At 38.1% G+C, this 17,084-nt stretch overlaps 1 protein-coding gene across 9 annotated transcripts in view; it reads left to right on the plus strand.

The window, feature by feature from the left end:
- nrxn2b (neurexin 2b) overlaps positions 1-17,084 on the plus strand; it is a 920,596-nt gene that overhangs the window by 486,773 nt on the left and 416,739 nt on the right. For all 9 annotated transcript variants that reach the window (XM_074699347.1, XM_074699355.1, XM_074699353.1 and 6 more), the window contains one exon: positions 8,075-8,194. In XM_074699347.1, coding sequence (XP_074555448.1) covers positions 8,075-8,194 — 120 coding nt within the window. The remainder of the gene's footprint in view (positions 1-8,074; positions 8,195-17,084) is intronic.

Raw genomic sequence — 17,084 nt, forward strand, 5'->3', positions numbered from 1 at the left:
ACGGTACCTAATCCTGAGTATTACAGTGGATTTTGACTATAGCTTTTCCCCTTGCCACACACCCCAATCTTCACCCCCTCCCCATACCCCTGCCACACCCCCGCCACTATTTCTCAGCAGCGTGCTGAGCGTATGAGAGCACAGACTTGATTTCCCTGAGGGCTGCTCTGGCCGACTCAGTGCAGCACTGATCCATTTTTTTTTCTCTCTCTCTTGATCCCTTACGGTGCTACTCCTGCCATTCAGCCGTAATACCTGACTACAGTTATAAGCCACAGTAACTTTGCTCCAAACAGTTTTAAACCACGTTAAGCTATCATATTGACTCCCGTAGGCTGCAGAAATGAATGCTGATGTTGGTTAATGATTGCATGTACCGAGGAGCTGAGTGGTTGTAATTGCCCAGCCTCTGAAGGATGGACCTTTTTGACAAACAATAATTACCTAACCCTGTGGCTTGAAAATTTGCATGCTTGCTTATAATATTACAGGATATTCCTCAAAAAACAATTCAAGTACTCATCCAATCAATTTCAAAGTGTTGTGTTTTAACATGTCCAGTTGATGCCCATCAATTACTCAGGAGGGGTTAAATTACTTTCTATCCAACAACAGCAACACTCAGAATCCACTCCCCAAATGTCTAGCTTCTCATGGTAATAATAACAAAAATGACTTTCACAAAATGCCCCATATTTCTGGATATAGATCACAGCCAAAATAAAAAAAAATCTTGCTTCTAAGGTCATTTTTAGCTCATGGTCCAGGGGTTCAGAGTGGTTAAAGGTGGCTGCTGGTCCACTCCCTGTAGACTAGAGGCCAAACAAACAAAGGGCAAACATTGAGCTTGTTCTTGCAACTCTCTACTGACTCAGCAGATCACAAAAACAAAGAAAAGCTGGGGGAAAAAGGAGAGACTGGGCCTGAGAGAGAGAAAGAAAGAGGAGTTGCAGGCACACAAACAGAGCTGCTGACTCACAGGAGCTCAACAGGGGAGGCACAGGGAAATTAGGACTAAAAAATTAAGAAGAAAACATTTAGAAGGCTGGAATAATACATATTAGATGTAGAAGCTGCGAAAGCAGAGGCACAAATCTTAGCAGTTGGAAAAAAAAGGTTTAAATTGTTCTTTCAAGATTGACTTAAGTGAAAGAAAACACAGATTTATAGACTAAATCAAAGAAACAGCTTTTAGAGCAGCATGAAAAAAAAAAAAAAGTTCATTTGAAAATCTTTCCATCCAGTTGTGAACTCCCCCAGGTTCAGGTCATGGTGGCAGCAGGCTAAGAAAGTCAGCCCAGACATCCCTTTCTCCCAGCAACATTTTCTTTAAGCCTGTCTTGGGGGATTCAGGGACTCCCTGGCCCGATGAGATATGTAATCCCTCCAGCATGATCTGGGTCAACCCCAAGGTTGCCAGTCAGGAGTACCCAGGAGACCTCCAAAGAAGGGTGCCCACTTGGCATCCTAATGAAATGACCTGAACCACCCTGGCTGGCTCCATTGGAAGTCCAGTTGTCTGACCTCTTTACCCTATCACCAAGGCTTTGGCTGTATCAGCTTGTGTTCACACTGACAGAAGACTACAGGCACTCAGCAGTACCTTATCCTTTTCACAAACCGAGAAAGAGTGAAAGAACCGCTCTGTGTTGTGATGTTAGCTCATTGTTTTTAGCCTTTCACATGTGCTGTCCTTGTAAAACAGAGGTAAGAAATGTGTATCCTCTAATTATAGACCACAGAGCCATTAGGTTTTTCTTAAGCAGGTATTCTCTAATTTAACCGTCTTGTGCTCTTCCACTGAATCAACATTTAGTTACCTGTCTAATTCCTGCCTAATTAGCTCAGCCACCCTGCTGTGAAAACTCACTGCTGCCTTTTTTATTTCCAAACAAACAGGTTTCTTGTTTAATTATTTCTTTTGGAAACAGGATGTGCACTTTTGCACTCTGCTGTAGTCTTAATACTGTTATTCTAAGCCCTGATTTTCATGTAGCTGTTCTGTATTTTTCCTGCTTTTTCCCTTCTGGTAGCTTTGTTTTACGTCAGAGTCCCCATAATCTGTGGATATGTAAGGAGCTGCACTGTTTTAAACAAGTCAACACATGACAATAGACTAATTGTGTGGGACCATTTAAATGTGTAGAGAACTCATCCCTTTATCTATTTGGAGAGTGGGATTATCAATGAGTAACCACACAGATCTCAAATAAACTCAAAAACATCTCTACCGACCTGCTTTTAATTTCAACTCCAGCTAACTTAATACCTTGAATCAAACTTGCGTTACTTTGGAAGCTATCATTACCATTGGCAAACAGCTACATTACTATTAGTATCTCTGTATTTATGTATTGTAACCATGCTGTAATGAGCTGTTGCTGAAAAACTCTTCTCACTATGAAAGAAGTTAATACTTGTTCAAATCCAAGTCTTAAAGGGACACTGAAATTTTCTTATGGACAACTAATGCCCCTTTGCAGCTTTCCTTTCAAGGGACTGTGAGTGTATCAGCTTGTTTGGAAAAGCTAGTGTTTTTCTGGTATTAAGACTCCATTTCCCATGAGCACTTGCACTCACTGTTGTGAGGATGTGACTCCTGTTTTGAAGCAAATGAATGAAACTTTTTTACACTTCTTTGCTTAATTTATGACAACTTTTGACCAGATGCAAAGTGACAAGGTAGTGAATTTATTAGTAGTCACAAAGCGCTATTGTCTAAAAAAGAAAGCTTTGAAAACTTAGTTTGTAATGTAGTTTAGTAGCTCGCTATATTTTGCATCACTCAAAGCCCAGTGCTCCAAGACATGTGCCTAATGTGTAACGTTAGTAAATTGTGATTGTGAAATAGAATAGAATAGAATAGAATTAAATAGAATAGAATAGAATAGAATAGAATAGAATAGAATAGAATTAAATAGAATAGAATAGAAAAGAATAGACTAGAATAGAATATAATGGAATAGAACTTTGTCATTGTAACAAGTACAACAAAATTGAAGTCACAGTAGCAATCAAGAAAACAAAAGTAAGAAAGTGTAAAAAAAAGTGCAATAAGGTCCACAGAAAAAATAGATGACGACAGCTTGTCCATCATTGTCCAGTTCAGCCAGCCTCCACCTCCACAGGGTCCAGGACTGAGCTTCATCAGCAGTCTGTTCAGTCTCTGTCTCCTGGATCCTGTCTGCTCACAGCAGGTGAAGCTCTTCCAACATGGCGTTGGTGTCTGATGTTAGCTCCATTAGCCATGTCTGTGAATAGCATGATGCTACTCTGCCCTCTGGTATTCCCTCAGTTGCTGGGTTAGCACGGCTAGCTTGTCCATCTTATTGGAGATAAATCTTGAGTTCCTAATAATGATGGATGGAAGGACATGTCCATGTCTTCTAAGCTCACACTTGAGAACCAGTACATAGTCCCCACCTCCTTCTCCTCACCTACACCTTTTGGGGAACATCAGGCCTTGCACCAGTTAGCATTGACATGCCACAGGCTGCTAACAGCTGATTTCACATGTAAACAATGCTGCCATGGTTACATGTAGGATCTCCATTCAAACATAGGATTAAAAATAATAAAAATATCACTGAAGAAACAACTAGTTTGGTGTCCACAGCTAACAAACGAACCATACAAAGTAATGACCCACTCCAAATAAAATGACTTCGAAAAAAGAGACAAAAAAATTACAAGAAACGGACAAAGAGGAGAGAGCTGCTGCAAAAGGCAGCCATAGCCAACAGGGCAGCGCCTAGCAACCATCCAGTGCTCATCTACCAGCTCCAACCTCACCAAGCGGAGCAAATGTAATGTCACTTTTCATTTTGTTATATAAAGATGCCCAAGTTTGAACAGGACATTGCAGTAAAACTGTTGTGTGTGGGTTAGAGTGAACATTTTCACTAACAGTTTAACCTGTGATTTAGCCTGTGCTCTATCACTCCTAGCTTTCTTCTGTCTGATGTCTTTTTTTTTTCTTCTTGCCAGTCCATCTCCAATGTCCACCATTACTACAAAATGAATCCAAGAAATTGTTTTCAACAGAGAAAACCACAGATCTCTCTTTTCACTGCCAAACTTTGCTGGCCTGCGTGGTGCTGTCATAGGGATGCGCTGTACATCAATCCTGTCTGAACCAACCGGGAGCTGAGAAATAGCATTTAAAAACAACCTGTTTTGGTTCTAATAATGTCATTTTAAACTGTAGATTATGATCAGGCATATATCTAGATGTGAACATTTTTCAATATCACTTAGAAGGTCCTCACAGTTCATTTGAGGATTCTGGGTCTTATATTTTCATAGCTGGATGTGGAAATTCCCATCCCCAACTCAAAGCAAAATGATACCAAACTAGGGTCATTTTTCTAAATTGGCTTGGGGATTAACATCTGATATAAAACTGCCCCTATTCATCCTAAAATGAGACCTTTCACCAATCATCATCATCCTCCTCCGCCAGGCAAAGCTCCTGGGCCTGCCAGTAGTTCTGCTCCCTCTAATGTCTCCTCTTTCTCTAAATCTGGGACCGTTTGGGATTTCTGAATTATTTCTGAGCTTCATTTTTACAAGATTAAGCTCAATAGCTGCCAAGTTTAAAGGGCTAATGATAAAACAAGACATTTACCTTGGTCATGTTTCTTTCCCACAAATAACTACTGCACTGTGGCAAACTTAATTAACTATTTAGTTGCCTTGTTTGAGCTAGAAATACACAGAGAGTTTCAATCAACAAAACAATTGTGCTTAACTTCTCACGTCTTGCAGGCTGCATAGCTTGCTTCATCTGATTAGTCCTAACAGGAACAGATGTTTCAGCTGTAATCCAGCTGTTAGGCACAAATGCAGGTGACAGCAGTGGGAGAGTTGAGATGTGTGTCATGTTTGCAGTGTTTTGTTTGTCTCATCGGCACCGTATACAATTGAAGATCTTCCTAAAATTAAGAGCAAACACAGCAGATGGGGAGTAATGCTTCATCAAACCTCATGCACCTAATAACAGGTTCTCAGGCGGCTGTACCCAGGTAGAGTTTTGGCCAATCAATAGCTGAAGAAGGCGGGATACAGTGATTACATGAGCTGTTTATTAACTATGACAATGTACTTAATCAGCTCCTCAAGGGAACCTTTTATTATGAAGTAATTAATGGGGCAATTAGAAGTACAAGCTCATAGAAAGGAACTGACATTGAATTTAAGAGGAAATTTTGGGGCAGAAAGTAAAAGCTCTCATGAATCAGTAATTATTTTATTTGAGTTTTGTTTATTATTTATTTACTGCCATTTCAGGGGGGTCTCGTTTAATTGGGCCATTTGTAAATGGCACAGTAAGATGTCTGTTCATCTAAGCGGAAACAAATTAGTCTGGCGCTGAACCACGGGTCTTTGGAAATGTTTGTGTTTAATTGAGATTCTAATGAGAATCCCCACCATCAGCAACACAACAGTCACATCCTAAGCTTATTTTTAGAGCTTCTCTATCGCCCATGATTTGATCTGCATCCTAATCTCATATCAATCAGTCAGCTTTGTCCCCATCTAATTCTGAGCTGAAGTCATATTTTGTTTGGGAGAAAACCAATGACTATCTTTCAGTCAGATTAACTTCCATGAACAGGAGGCAACAGAGGCACACACATAAATTATTTTCCATACCATATCTCTTCATTTGAAGCCTGTTAGGTCACCAGTATGTGTGACCTGAAGTGTAATATCAAGTTTTTACAGCAGTCTGTCCCATTACCCGTCTGAATAAGTAGCTGAAATTCCACTGAGAAATTACAACGCTGGAGCTTCTAATTGACAATTTAAAATGTCTGCAGCCATCCATGACAGATCAAGGCAGCAAGAGGAGAGTGCATTTGCACACTCCCCCAAAACACACACAAACACAGGCATATTGGAGATGCTAAACATAAACTGGCACAAGCACCCTTAATTTACAATGTGCCTCGAGCCTCACAATTACACCAGGATTCAACCTTGAATTAATGTCACATTTAATCATGATACATTCCTAGGCAGCATTAATTGAATCATTTTTTCCTTCTTTTCAGATGATCAGATGGTGCTACTTCATGTAGTTCCTAGTTGTTAAGTCAAGTAAACAAAGAATAGGACAATATTTTATTTTTGGCTTTCATGAAAATATACACAACAATGGGAATAGTTCGTGAATTTGAGATCTGCTTTTAAAAAGTCTGAAATTAAAATGAAAAACAGAATTGTATTCAGTATAACCATTTATTTTGCACATACTAGCTGTCTAGTTCCCTCTGCAGTGCACTTTCAGGTTTGAGGGGTTGAAAATGGAAACAACATATATACAACTAATCCAAGACTTAGTTTCTTTTTGATAACTTTTACTTTGATATATTTTCCCTTGATGGAAGTGTGTACCTATAGTTGCAGAAAAAGTGAGTGAACTCTTTGGAATAAACTGGACCTTAACCTAAACTGGTCATTTAATGTGTTCTGATCTTTATTTTAGTCACACCAAGAGACCTTCATGGGACACTAAAAGTAATAACATAATACCACTCAAACAGCTTTGCGTTCTAATACTTTTTTTTTTTTTTAATTGAACACACAATATATAGTTTTGCACTGAGCTCACATTTATTTTTTTTTCATTTTGTCCCAAATCCCAAACATTGTAAACCAGGCTTCTAAATTACCTAAAACATAAAAAAAAAAAAAAAAAAAAAAAAAAAAAAAAAAAAAAAAAAAAACCGTGTACTAAAGCATTTATAATTTCTGAAACTGATTATTTCCTTTGAACGACAAAAGACAAGTGATTTTATTTTGAAGGGCAATCCACAGGAAGTCACACAAGCAGTGACAACAGCAGCATGTGTGTGACATCGATGAAAAAAATCATCGCGTTTCTTCCCAAGTTTACTTGGCTGAGCGTAGAGGTTTGTTACATGTTTCATTTCTTTAGAAAACACGTTTTTATTTACTTTAGGATATTTAACCTTTATATTTTTTAGTTTGAGAAGTTTCAGAAAAGATTATGCTTTGTTTGTATGAAACGTCTCCTAGCATAATTTACAACACCTGTTCTGAACCACACTAGCGTGTGTGCACTGATGTCACAATACGGGTTGTTACCTGGATGCGCTGCAATATTGGAGGTGCACGAATGTGAATGTTGTATGTACAGAGATAGGAGTGCACAGTAAAATATGATATAAAAAAAGTGAGACGTTTTGGAAATATATGCCTAATAGGCGAAAGAGACCCATGTGAGAAGTTAGCACTTTCATTTTCATCTACCCAAAGGTTTGAAAACATAGATGTTACTGGCACAGCTATATCTTTTTATTTATTTATTTATTTATCTATCTATTTATTTATTTACATTATTATTATTATTATTATTATTATTATTATTATTATTATTATTATTATTATTATTATTATTATTATTATTTACTTTATTATTATTATTATTATTATTATTATTATTATTATTATTATTTACTTTATTGCTTTTCTTTTTTCTTTTTCTTTATATTTTTATCTTTTAATGTCCAAAGGGGAAAAAGTAAATGTGATAATGCAGAAGAGGGGAAGTATTGTTCTTTGGGTTCTTTTAGCTAATCAGATTTGTTTCCATTATACTTATTTCTGGGCCTCAATGACATCTGTTACATGGGAGACACTAGATACGAGTGGTGAAGCATGGATGAACCTATTACAATATGAAGATGAGAAAAATGATGACATCATTTCCCATGAATGCATGCAATGAAAGTGTTTTGAAGTTTCACAATAAGAAAACCGTAGAACTTTAAAGTACTGACAGGTAAACATTATGAAGAGCCAAACTATCAATCAGTAGGGATGTTACCTTATCTAAGTACACAGGAATGTAATCATATGATCGGAAAGCCACAATCAAGCCTCCTTTGTTTCAAATCTTCAGCTCAGCACAAACACTGTTTTTCTTTATGTACCCATGACTCTTAGAGTGTGATGAGACAATGTTTTCATTTTACTCAGCTGGTGCAGAGTATGAATGTCTTCAACGTTTGCCAGTTCATTTGACATGCTGAAATCTGCCCTTCAGGACCCAGTACCACCTGTACGGAGGAGTCCTGCTACCATCAGGGGGTTTGTCTCCAGCAGTGGGAGGGCTTCACCTGTGACTGCACCATGACGTCCTATGGAGGTTCATTCTGCAACGACCGTAAGTGAAATACTTTCAATGTTAGCTTGAGTGTTGCTGGAGTGAGTGTGGTACTTGGAGATAAGTGTAGGTTGAGGGCTGTTCCTAGGAGTCAAGCTTGAGCACTGCAATGGTTATTGACGGCAGTAAGGTGGGTCCATGTACAGGAGTGCTTGAATATCAGCTGATTGGAGCCCCGTGAATCATCACTTATACTTTTTAGACATTGCTACCTGTGAGATTAACTTCAGATATTCTTATTCATTTCCTCACACAAGAAGAGCCACAAGCACTGCACTTCACCCACCCTCCACTCCTCTTTCAATATTCCATTACTCACATGTTCTCAATAACACCTTAGATAATGAAACTCAGAGTTTAACGTGGCACTAGTTTGTAGGCTCCCTGAGGCACAGCAGATGCTTGCTATGAGGAGAACTAGTGATTTTAGACCTGTGTACCTGACATATGGCCCCCTGCTGTGCAGCTCACAGGAACAGAGTTCAGAGAGGGCAACGTGGTGAAGGGGAGTGGAAAGGAGTTTCATAGATGTGTTGATTCAATTTTTAAATGTTTTCTGTAGATAAGTTTGTATTTTTTTCCTATTGAAGCTGTTATGGTTTTATTGAGCATCTGATTTTGAAGCAAAATTATTTTATTTATGTATAAAAAAGTTTTTTTCTAAGAAGACTTCATCTGTGTAACTCTACTTTGTATTGAACACAGACATTGCATCGCAAAGACAGAACACTTTTGACTTTGCGGGGAATCATAAATGCATGCCTGGACAGAAATCCAACTGTGAGGTCTGATTGACTTGCAATTTGCCATTGTGACCTCAAGCTGAGTTTCAGACCCTGTGGATAATGGAGCTCAATTGGTAACTCTGACGTTGTCACTGGAAACATGTCAATTACAGCAGCTTTTCTTGACGTCAATTAACAGCTCTTGTTAGGAACTTTAAGTTCAGTTTTCTTTGGTGGTTTGAATAAACAGCACACTTCTCTGATGTAACACTCATCCAGTGTTTAGCTAGCTGTATCAGCATAGTGGATTGAAATTAGCATGGGAAAAATACAGCACATTTTACCAGAGAAACTACTGATTTCACACTTTAAACTTTATTCTGATATAAGTTCTGATATAAGTATAAAAAAGTATAGTCTTAGTCCAAAAATGTACTTTATTACCTTAAAAATCTTTTTTTTTCTTCATTTGAATCTGCATACAGCTGTTTTCAGCCCTGACAATCACCATGTGTGATCAGGGTGGAAGTGGGTAAACACTGAAATGATCATATGACTCCTATCTTATCTCTGATTGGAGAAATTTGTGGTGTAACAACTTCCCCCACGTTACAACCATATCCGGTTTCCCCTTTAGACAAATACATGTTTTAAAAGGTGTACTTTGGCAAAATATTCCTTTTTTTTTTCCAACACACGAATTATTGCTCACATTTTTTGCCATGCAAATGCAACAACAGGCCAACAGTACCAACCCGACAGCAGTGGTTCCAGGCATTAAAAATACCTCTAGAGCAAGGGTGTTAAAACTGTCCTGTGAGGTGACTTTGCAAAGTGTAATAATTTTAGAGAAGATCAGCTTCAGTACTGAAGTGTTTGGTTTAGTCTGTTTGTTTGTGCACTGCCACAACTTTCACAAGTTGTTTGTGTCAGAAATTCAACACATCTGTACAAGCCAGGGGGATAACTTCATCTAACGCCCGAGTAGTTCTAATTCTAGTTTTTGTTTTTGTTGTTTCAGTGTGTCAGGTCAGACGGTCAGACAGAGAAATGGATGTTATATCAAAATAATTTTAATATTCCATGACTTGTTTTGAGCATAAAGTAAATAACTACATTTTTCACCTCTAGATACCTGTGACCAAATGTGCCTCTGTAGATACACTGCTCATGTGTAAGTGATAAATTGAGGCACTATATAATCGAGACTGCACTTATTTATCTGAAGAAATTCCAGGTTGTTCACAATGTTAGTAAAAAAAAAGCAAGGTTGGTATATTTTAACAGAATGTGCTTTTTTACACAAAAACTAAGGGAAAAACTTGATTTGTTATTTGTAGGTTACTGTGTTCGGATTTTATTGGTCAGACTCACTTAAGATCATAGTAGGCTGTATGTGACCTTCAAACCAAAATGAATGTGACACCCCTGCTCTGGAGGAATGGACAATTTTCTTCCTCAATTTCTCCTTTACTCTTCTAGGTCAGTGGGAGGTCTGAATAATGAGTTTGGACTGTTTTTATACCACTTAAAATCCCTTAACAGGAGCTTTAAGTAGCCATTGTAGAGTCATGTAACAAACTTGCACATATTTGAACAAAAGCTGTGTTTCCCCTTGTTCTTATTTGTCCCTAGATATGAGTTTAACTGACCGCTGATCTTTTCACATGCCAAACACTAGGGATGTATGTAGGATCAGAAAGTCATAATTTGAAAGTGAGATCCGCAAATAAAGCTGCTTTATTTGAAAGTTAAGAGTGAAAACAGCAGAAATTAAAAAAAAAAAAAAAATAAATCTGAACCTAAACTCTGTAAAGATGGATCATAACCTATGAAGAATGATTTGGAAATGTATTTCAGTGTTGCCTTTGAGTTGTCCAGAGATCCACTCGAACACACTGCTCATGTACAATCAGCATGCAGCACTCCTCACAGACTCGATTTAAAGCAGGGCAGAGGCTAGGTGACAGGCTAATAGACTTGTTTGCACTACTCTCCTTTGCTTATTAAGTGGTGGGTGCTGAATTAAGTTGCATCACCCTCACCTTCTTTTCTTCAAGCCCGCCCCCCACCCATGGGCTTCATTTGTGTTGGCGCTTACCTTTGATGGTTGTTGCTCTTGTTATGTTACTTGTTATGTTAGCAAGATGGAGTGTGAGCCAGCTTGAGAGTTTGCTGATGATCAGCCAGTTGCTCCTTTGGCTCGAGCAGGGATAAGGTGAGAGCTACTTTTTTAGCTCGAAAGCCTCACTGTGATAAGCAATGAGATCTCTTGCTTCTGGAGATGGTGGAGAAAATGATGAAGACAGAAGAGGAGTGAAACTGATGATGCATGTTGCATTGAAGCTGTTGCATGTGGGGAGTGTTAGAGGCTTGTTGGTGTTAGTTTCAGAGTTGAGAAGAAGAAGTGTTAGGCGCTGGGGAGGAAACCAAGATGTGATAAGTGGAAATGTTTCAGAGGTGTGTGTCTGAAGTGGCAGCGTGTTGATTGAAGGTATGGATCTGAACAGCAGCCTGAACAGAGACTCTGTAAAACTGCACACATTTAACTTTGAACTGAAACTTTTAATGCAATATCAGAAAAAAAAAGTCTTTAACACATATTGAATGTTTCTTAATGTACAGCTTTGATTGGGTTCAGTGGCTGCTGTTTAAAGTCCACCCCTTCTCATTATGTGCTGTCTTGCATCATGTGTAATTCTTCGTTGCTAAGAAGTTGCTGTACTTAAGTATAACACTTAAACTGTGACAAACATGTAAATTTAGACATAAGAAGTAACTTGATTTTTCATTTCCTCTGAGTTTAACTGAAATATGTCAGCTAAGATATATAAATATACTGTTGAAAGAGGCACATTTTCAGTTTACTGTATCCACAGCGCTTCACTTTTTTCCACATTTCATGTTACAGCCTCAGTCCAAAATGAAATAAATTCATTTTTCTCCTAAAATTTCTGTACACAACACCCCATAATAACAATATGATTTTTTTTGTTCGTTCGCTTTCCTTTTTTTCTGTTTCCACTGATTATCCATGAGATGTTCCTACAATTTAATTGAAGTCCACATGTAATAAATTCTGACTGGGCATGATTTGGAAAAGCACACACTTGTCTATATAAGGTCCAACAGATAAAGTGCATGTCAGAGCACAAACCAAGCATTGAGTCATACGAACTGTCCGTAGACCTCAAATCTGGGGTAGGGTACAGGAAAGTTTCTGATCCTTTGAAGATCCCAATGAGCTCAGTGGCCTCCATCATCTTTAAATGAAAGAAGTTCAGAACCACCAGGACTCTTCCTGGAGCTAGCCTCCTGTTTAAACTCAGCGATCAAGGGAGGACCACCTTAGTCAGAAGGTTACCAAAAACCCATTGGTCAGTCTGTCAGGGGGGAAGCTTCCAGAAGGACAACCTTCTGTGTAGCAGCCCACCAATCACGCCTGTATGGTAGAGTGATCAGACAGAAGCCACTCATTAATTAAAAGCTCATGGCACCATCCCTACAGTGAAGCATGGTGGTAGCAGCATCATGCTGTGGGGATGTTTTCAGCAGCAGAAAGTTGGAGACTAGTCAGGATTGAGAGAAAGATTAATGTAGCCATGTACATACACTGCAAAAAAAAACTGAAATCTTATCAAGTGTTTTTTGTCTTATTTTCAGTAGAAAATTCCTTTTTAGACTCAATATGAGCCAATTTCACATGACCAATCCTGAAAAATGTCTTGTTTAAAGTTATTTAAGGACAAAAATGAGGTCTGAATTGCTCGTAACCAGTAAAAAAATCTGCCAATGGAACAAGAGAAAAGTTACTTGTATTAAGACATTGTTCTTGTCTCAAGAAAATTTTCAAGCAATTTTTTCTTGTTCCATTGGCAGATTTTTTACTGGTTACAAGCAATTCAAACCTCATTTTTGTACTCTGGTAACTTGAAACAAGACATTTTTCTGGATTGATAAGTTGAAAGTGGCTCATATCGAGTATAATAAGACAATTTTTACTTAAAAAAAAAAGGCAAAAACACTTGATAAGATTTCAGTTTTTTGCAGTGTACATCCTGAATGTGGACCTGCTCCAGAGCAATTTTGACCTCAGACTAGGTAGACAGTTCATCTTTCAACAGGACAACGACCCTAAAGCGCACAGTTGAGATATTTTAAAGGAGTGGCTTCAGGACAACTCTGTGAATGTCCTTGAGTTGGTCAGAGCCCAGAGTTGTGGCATCATATTCAAAAAGACGTAAGGCTGTATCATCTGCAAAAGGTGCATCAATAAAACACTAAGCAAAGACTTATACTTAAGTACATGTGGTGTGTTGATGTAGTATTTTGAGTTAAAATGTTTTTTTTTTTTTTTCCATTTTGGAATGAGACTATAACATAACAAAACGTGGAAAAGGTGAAACGCTGTGAACTGTTTCTGGATTCACTGTAATTTGCACAGTCTGTGTTCTACTTGAGTATTTCAGCCTCTTACAAACTGTGCATGCACTACTACTGCTGTTTTCTGTTGCAGAGTGCTCTTTCCTTCCTTACAGCAGCTCCACATCTTCAGACAGACTCTTCTGTCTCTTTACTTCTACCAGCTTGAATTATTGGAAAAACACATTTCATCTCTTGACCCCGAGAGCCCGCCTTGACTTTACCTTTTGGCTCCCTCTCCTCATCGTATTCTCTTTCTTCTCTACGCGTTTCTGTTCCTCTCCTCATACAAAAAGCTGTGTATCCTTGAGCCTTTTTCTGGGCTTACACAATCAGTGATTCAACATTTTTCTGAACCTTTCAACCTTTCTGGGAATTTTTCCTTGAGCCTTCTGTGAACACCAAGGTAGGATTAATTTATACCAGTAGCTTTTTAATTTTTGTATCTAACATATCCTTTAGGTTTGGGGCTCTTGCATTTTCCTTTTGAATCAAGGATCAAATAACTTTCCTCTTTTGCTGCCATGTGTCCTTGATCTTTTTACACATCAGACAAGGATAGCTGTGAAAAATGTTAAATTCCATGAAGAGTCCTCTCTGTAATTGTCTTCCTGTGGCTACTGATATGTAGTATCTTGTACCCTACTTTTTTGTGACTGCATCCATAATGAGCATGGGAGCTGGATAGACAGGTGAATGGGTTGCATCTCTTTGTAGCTTTTATAAAAGGTCCAGATGCATGTCATCAAGAGAAGGGACAGAAATAGGACCAGAGAAATGAATCAAAAAGAGCCAGCCTGCCATGTGATCATACTCTATCTTTCACTCAGCAGCATCTCTGAGAGAAATCCACCTCATACATGCAGAATGCACACCTCTTATGCAACCTGCCAGGTTCACACTTTCTTTCCCTACATGTACTACTTTTATATTCTCAAATACACATTCATGCATCTTCCCTTCATTAAAAAAAGACTGAAATAGAAAGCAAATTACTTGAATTTCACCTTCAAAGAAGAATGAAGAGCTGGGATAGAGTGATTGTTGTTGCTCTTTTTTCCCTGTGGGGAATAATACATTAGCATATCCTTTCCTCATTACAGCTTATACTGCTGTTTGTGGACATCTGTCTTTGATGGCCATGTGAGACAAACACAGAAGAGGTCTTAAAGCTATAACTGTATGTGTGCTATTACTGATTGCAGTGCTCTTTTGAAACAGCGTATCTGAGAAATCAGTCCCTGTCTTAATATTTGAAATCATTAATTAGATACACAAATATGTGTTAGTTGTGGTTGATGCCTTAATTATTTATGTACAAGCTTAAACTTGCACTGACTCACTAGTCTCTATTGAGCTTAATTTTGCTGTGCTAGCTACACATTTCAACAATCAAATGGTTACACGTTTGTTCAACCAGAGACACATTACCTGAGCTAAGTGCATCTATCTATCTATCTATCTATCTATCTATCTATCTATCTATCTATCTATCTATCTATCTATCTATCTATCTATCTATCTATCTATCTATCTATCCATCCATCCATCCATCCATCCATCCATCCATCCATCCATCCATCATCTATCTATCTATCTATCTATCTATCTATCTATCTATCTATCTATCTATCTATCTATCTATCTATCTATCTATCTATCTATCTATCTATCTATCTATCTATCTATCTATCTATCTATCTAATTCAGGTGCCTGCTCTTGACAGCATTAGCTGTAAAATTTGGTGTATAAGGAACATGTCCTTCACATCCACAGACTGGGCTACATTGTGAGCATTGGTGTATTTAATGTACCAGAATAAAAGACAGCATTCTACCTCCTAACACTTCCTCATCAGGTCTTAATTAAACAAGTCTTGATGAAATAAACTAAAATACTACAGAGTGCCTGTTTTGACTGACGGACTCCTCGTTTACGGACAGCAAGTGACCAGCAGAGGGGGTGGTGGGAACCCTTGAGTCCTGGTGAACAGTTTTCAAGGAGTAATGCCAATGCCACTGAAGGGTGAGCTTAAATGATGTAGGAGTTTGTTACAGGGTCGTCGTAACAGATATCAGAACAGCTATACATCTGTTTCCATAGGGACTACATACTATCAAATCTCTAACATAAGCCTTTACAAGTAATACAGTCTGTTCCTTTCTAATCTAATGTACTATCTACCAGTCTACCATTCTTGTATTACAGTAAATGCTTGGTTATATCTTGAGTGAGAAGTCTCATTGCATAGATTTCATTTATGAAAGACAAAGACAAGAACATAAATACAACAAACTTTTTGGACAGAACCATAATGAGTTAACTGGTAACCTCATCAATACATGATGAAAATTAAAATGGAAATCACAAGTTTGTCATGAATCAAGAAATTTAATTTCTCTTTTCAGCATTGAGCTTTTTAATCTCTGTGATTGGAATGCATTCAAATAATTGGTCTAAACACATATTTTTTCTGCATTTTCTTCTTTGTTTCCACTTTTGCCTGTCTCTGAGTTTTACTGCACAGACTAAGCTGTCTGTCAGTCAGTGGACTTTCACAGATTTAAATGAAAATACTCATGTTCCATTTTGCTCTTTTTCATCAAAACCTTTAATCTTTTATTGTTTTACTGATGATTTTATCATGGCACCCCTGTGACTACATGGCATGTATTTATAATGCCACACTAACAGGGGAGTTTCAAGTGGCATACATTGTTCAAAAGAGAAATGCTTACATGTAATTTCCTGTTTCTGCAGAGAGTCATTTGTTTCACTGTGGGTGGAAAGGTTGTCAAAATTATTGACACTGCAGTTATTATTTATGAATGCAGATTCATGCTTGACTGAATGAGATAGCACACAGGGCGAAAAAGGTCCTATCGTGATGCATTTTTCAACACTGAAGTCCCCTTGTTGGAGGAACTGCCATAATTTGTCTATATTGACTTTTTATTACTGATTGGCCATCAGCTAGTCGTGTTTGCTACCCTTGATGCAAAGAAGGTTTGCTCTTTGACTGCTCACATGCAAACCACTTGAACAGACCTACAGAGAAAAAAAGCTCTGAGAGCATTTGATTTGTAAATTTTTCAGCAATATGTGTCAATAAAAAGCAAAAGTACTAAATGAATTGGTGGTGAAAGCAGGGAGCTTCTCTTTGAGGATTGCCTTGTCTCCAGTTTTAATGAAGTTTTAGTGTCATAAAAGTTTTTTATACTGCTGAGAGGCCTTCATGCGTAAGAGAGTCCCTGAATTTTGAGAGTGTAATCGAGCTAGTGTTTATGCCTCTCACTTTCAAAGTTCAAACCTTCACACAAGAATCCAGATCTCATGAATTGGATCAGGACTTTTTTTTTTTTTAATTGATTGGTGATTAGTATTTTAGGGGATCATCTCATCCAACTTTAAAGATGCCATGAGGAGGATCTGTTTTATTGGACTGCCCTGCAACCTTCTGGCCCAGAGTCTCACACACACTGTTGAAAAAGATGTGACTTTTGACAACACGTGTTTGTCTTGAAAAACATTTTCTTTGTTCAAGACAACCTTTTTATTAGATGCAACATGATGAAATAAGGCACATAGCGCTGTTGTTTGAAACGTGACAACAAGCGATATAAGTTTGTATGACAGTGGCCAGCTATATGTAGCCCGGTGCTGTAACGTGTTGGTGTTGTGTGGCCAGCACACATCTTCCAAGCAGAACTTACAAAACCTGTGTCCACCATCACTACAAAAT

This window comes from Halichoeres trimaculatus, unplaced genomic scaffold (genome assembly GCF_033239565.1).
Source record: "Halichoeres trimaculatus isolate MK-OKI-2021-1 unplaced genomic scaffold, fHalTri1.1 fHalTri1_scaffold_22, whole genome shotgun sequence".
NCBI lineage: Eukaryota > Metazoa > Chordata > Actinopteri > Labriformes > Labridae > Halichoeres > Halichoeres trimaculatus.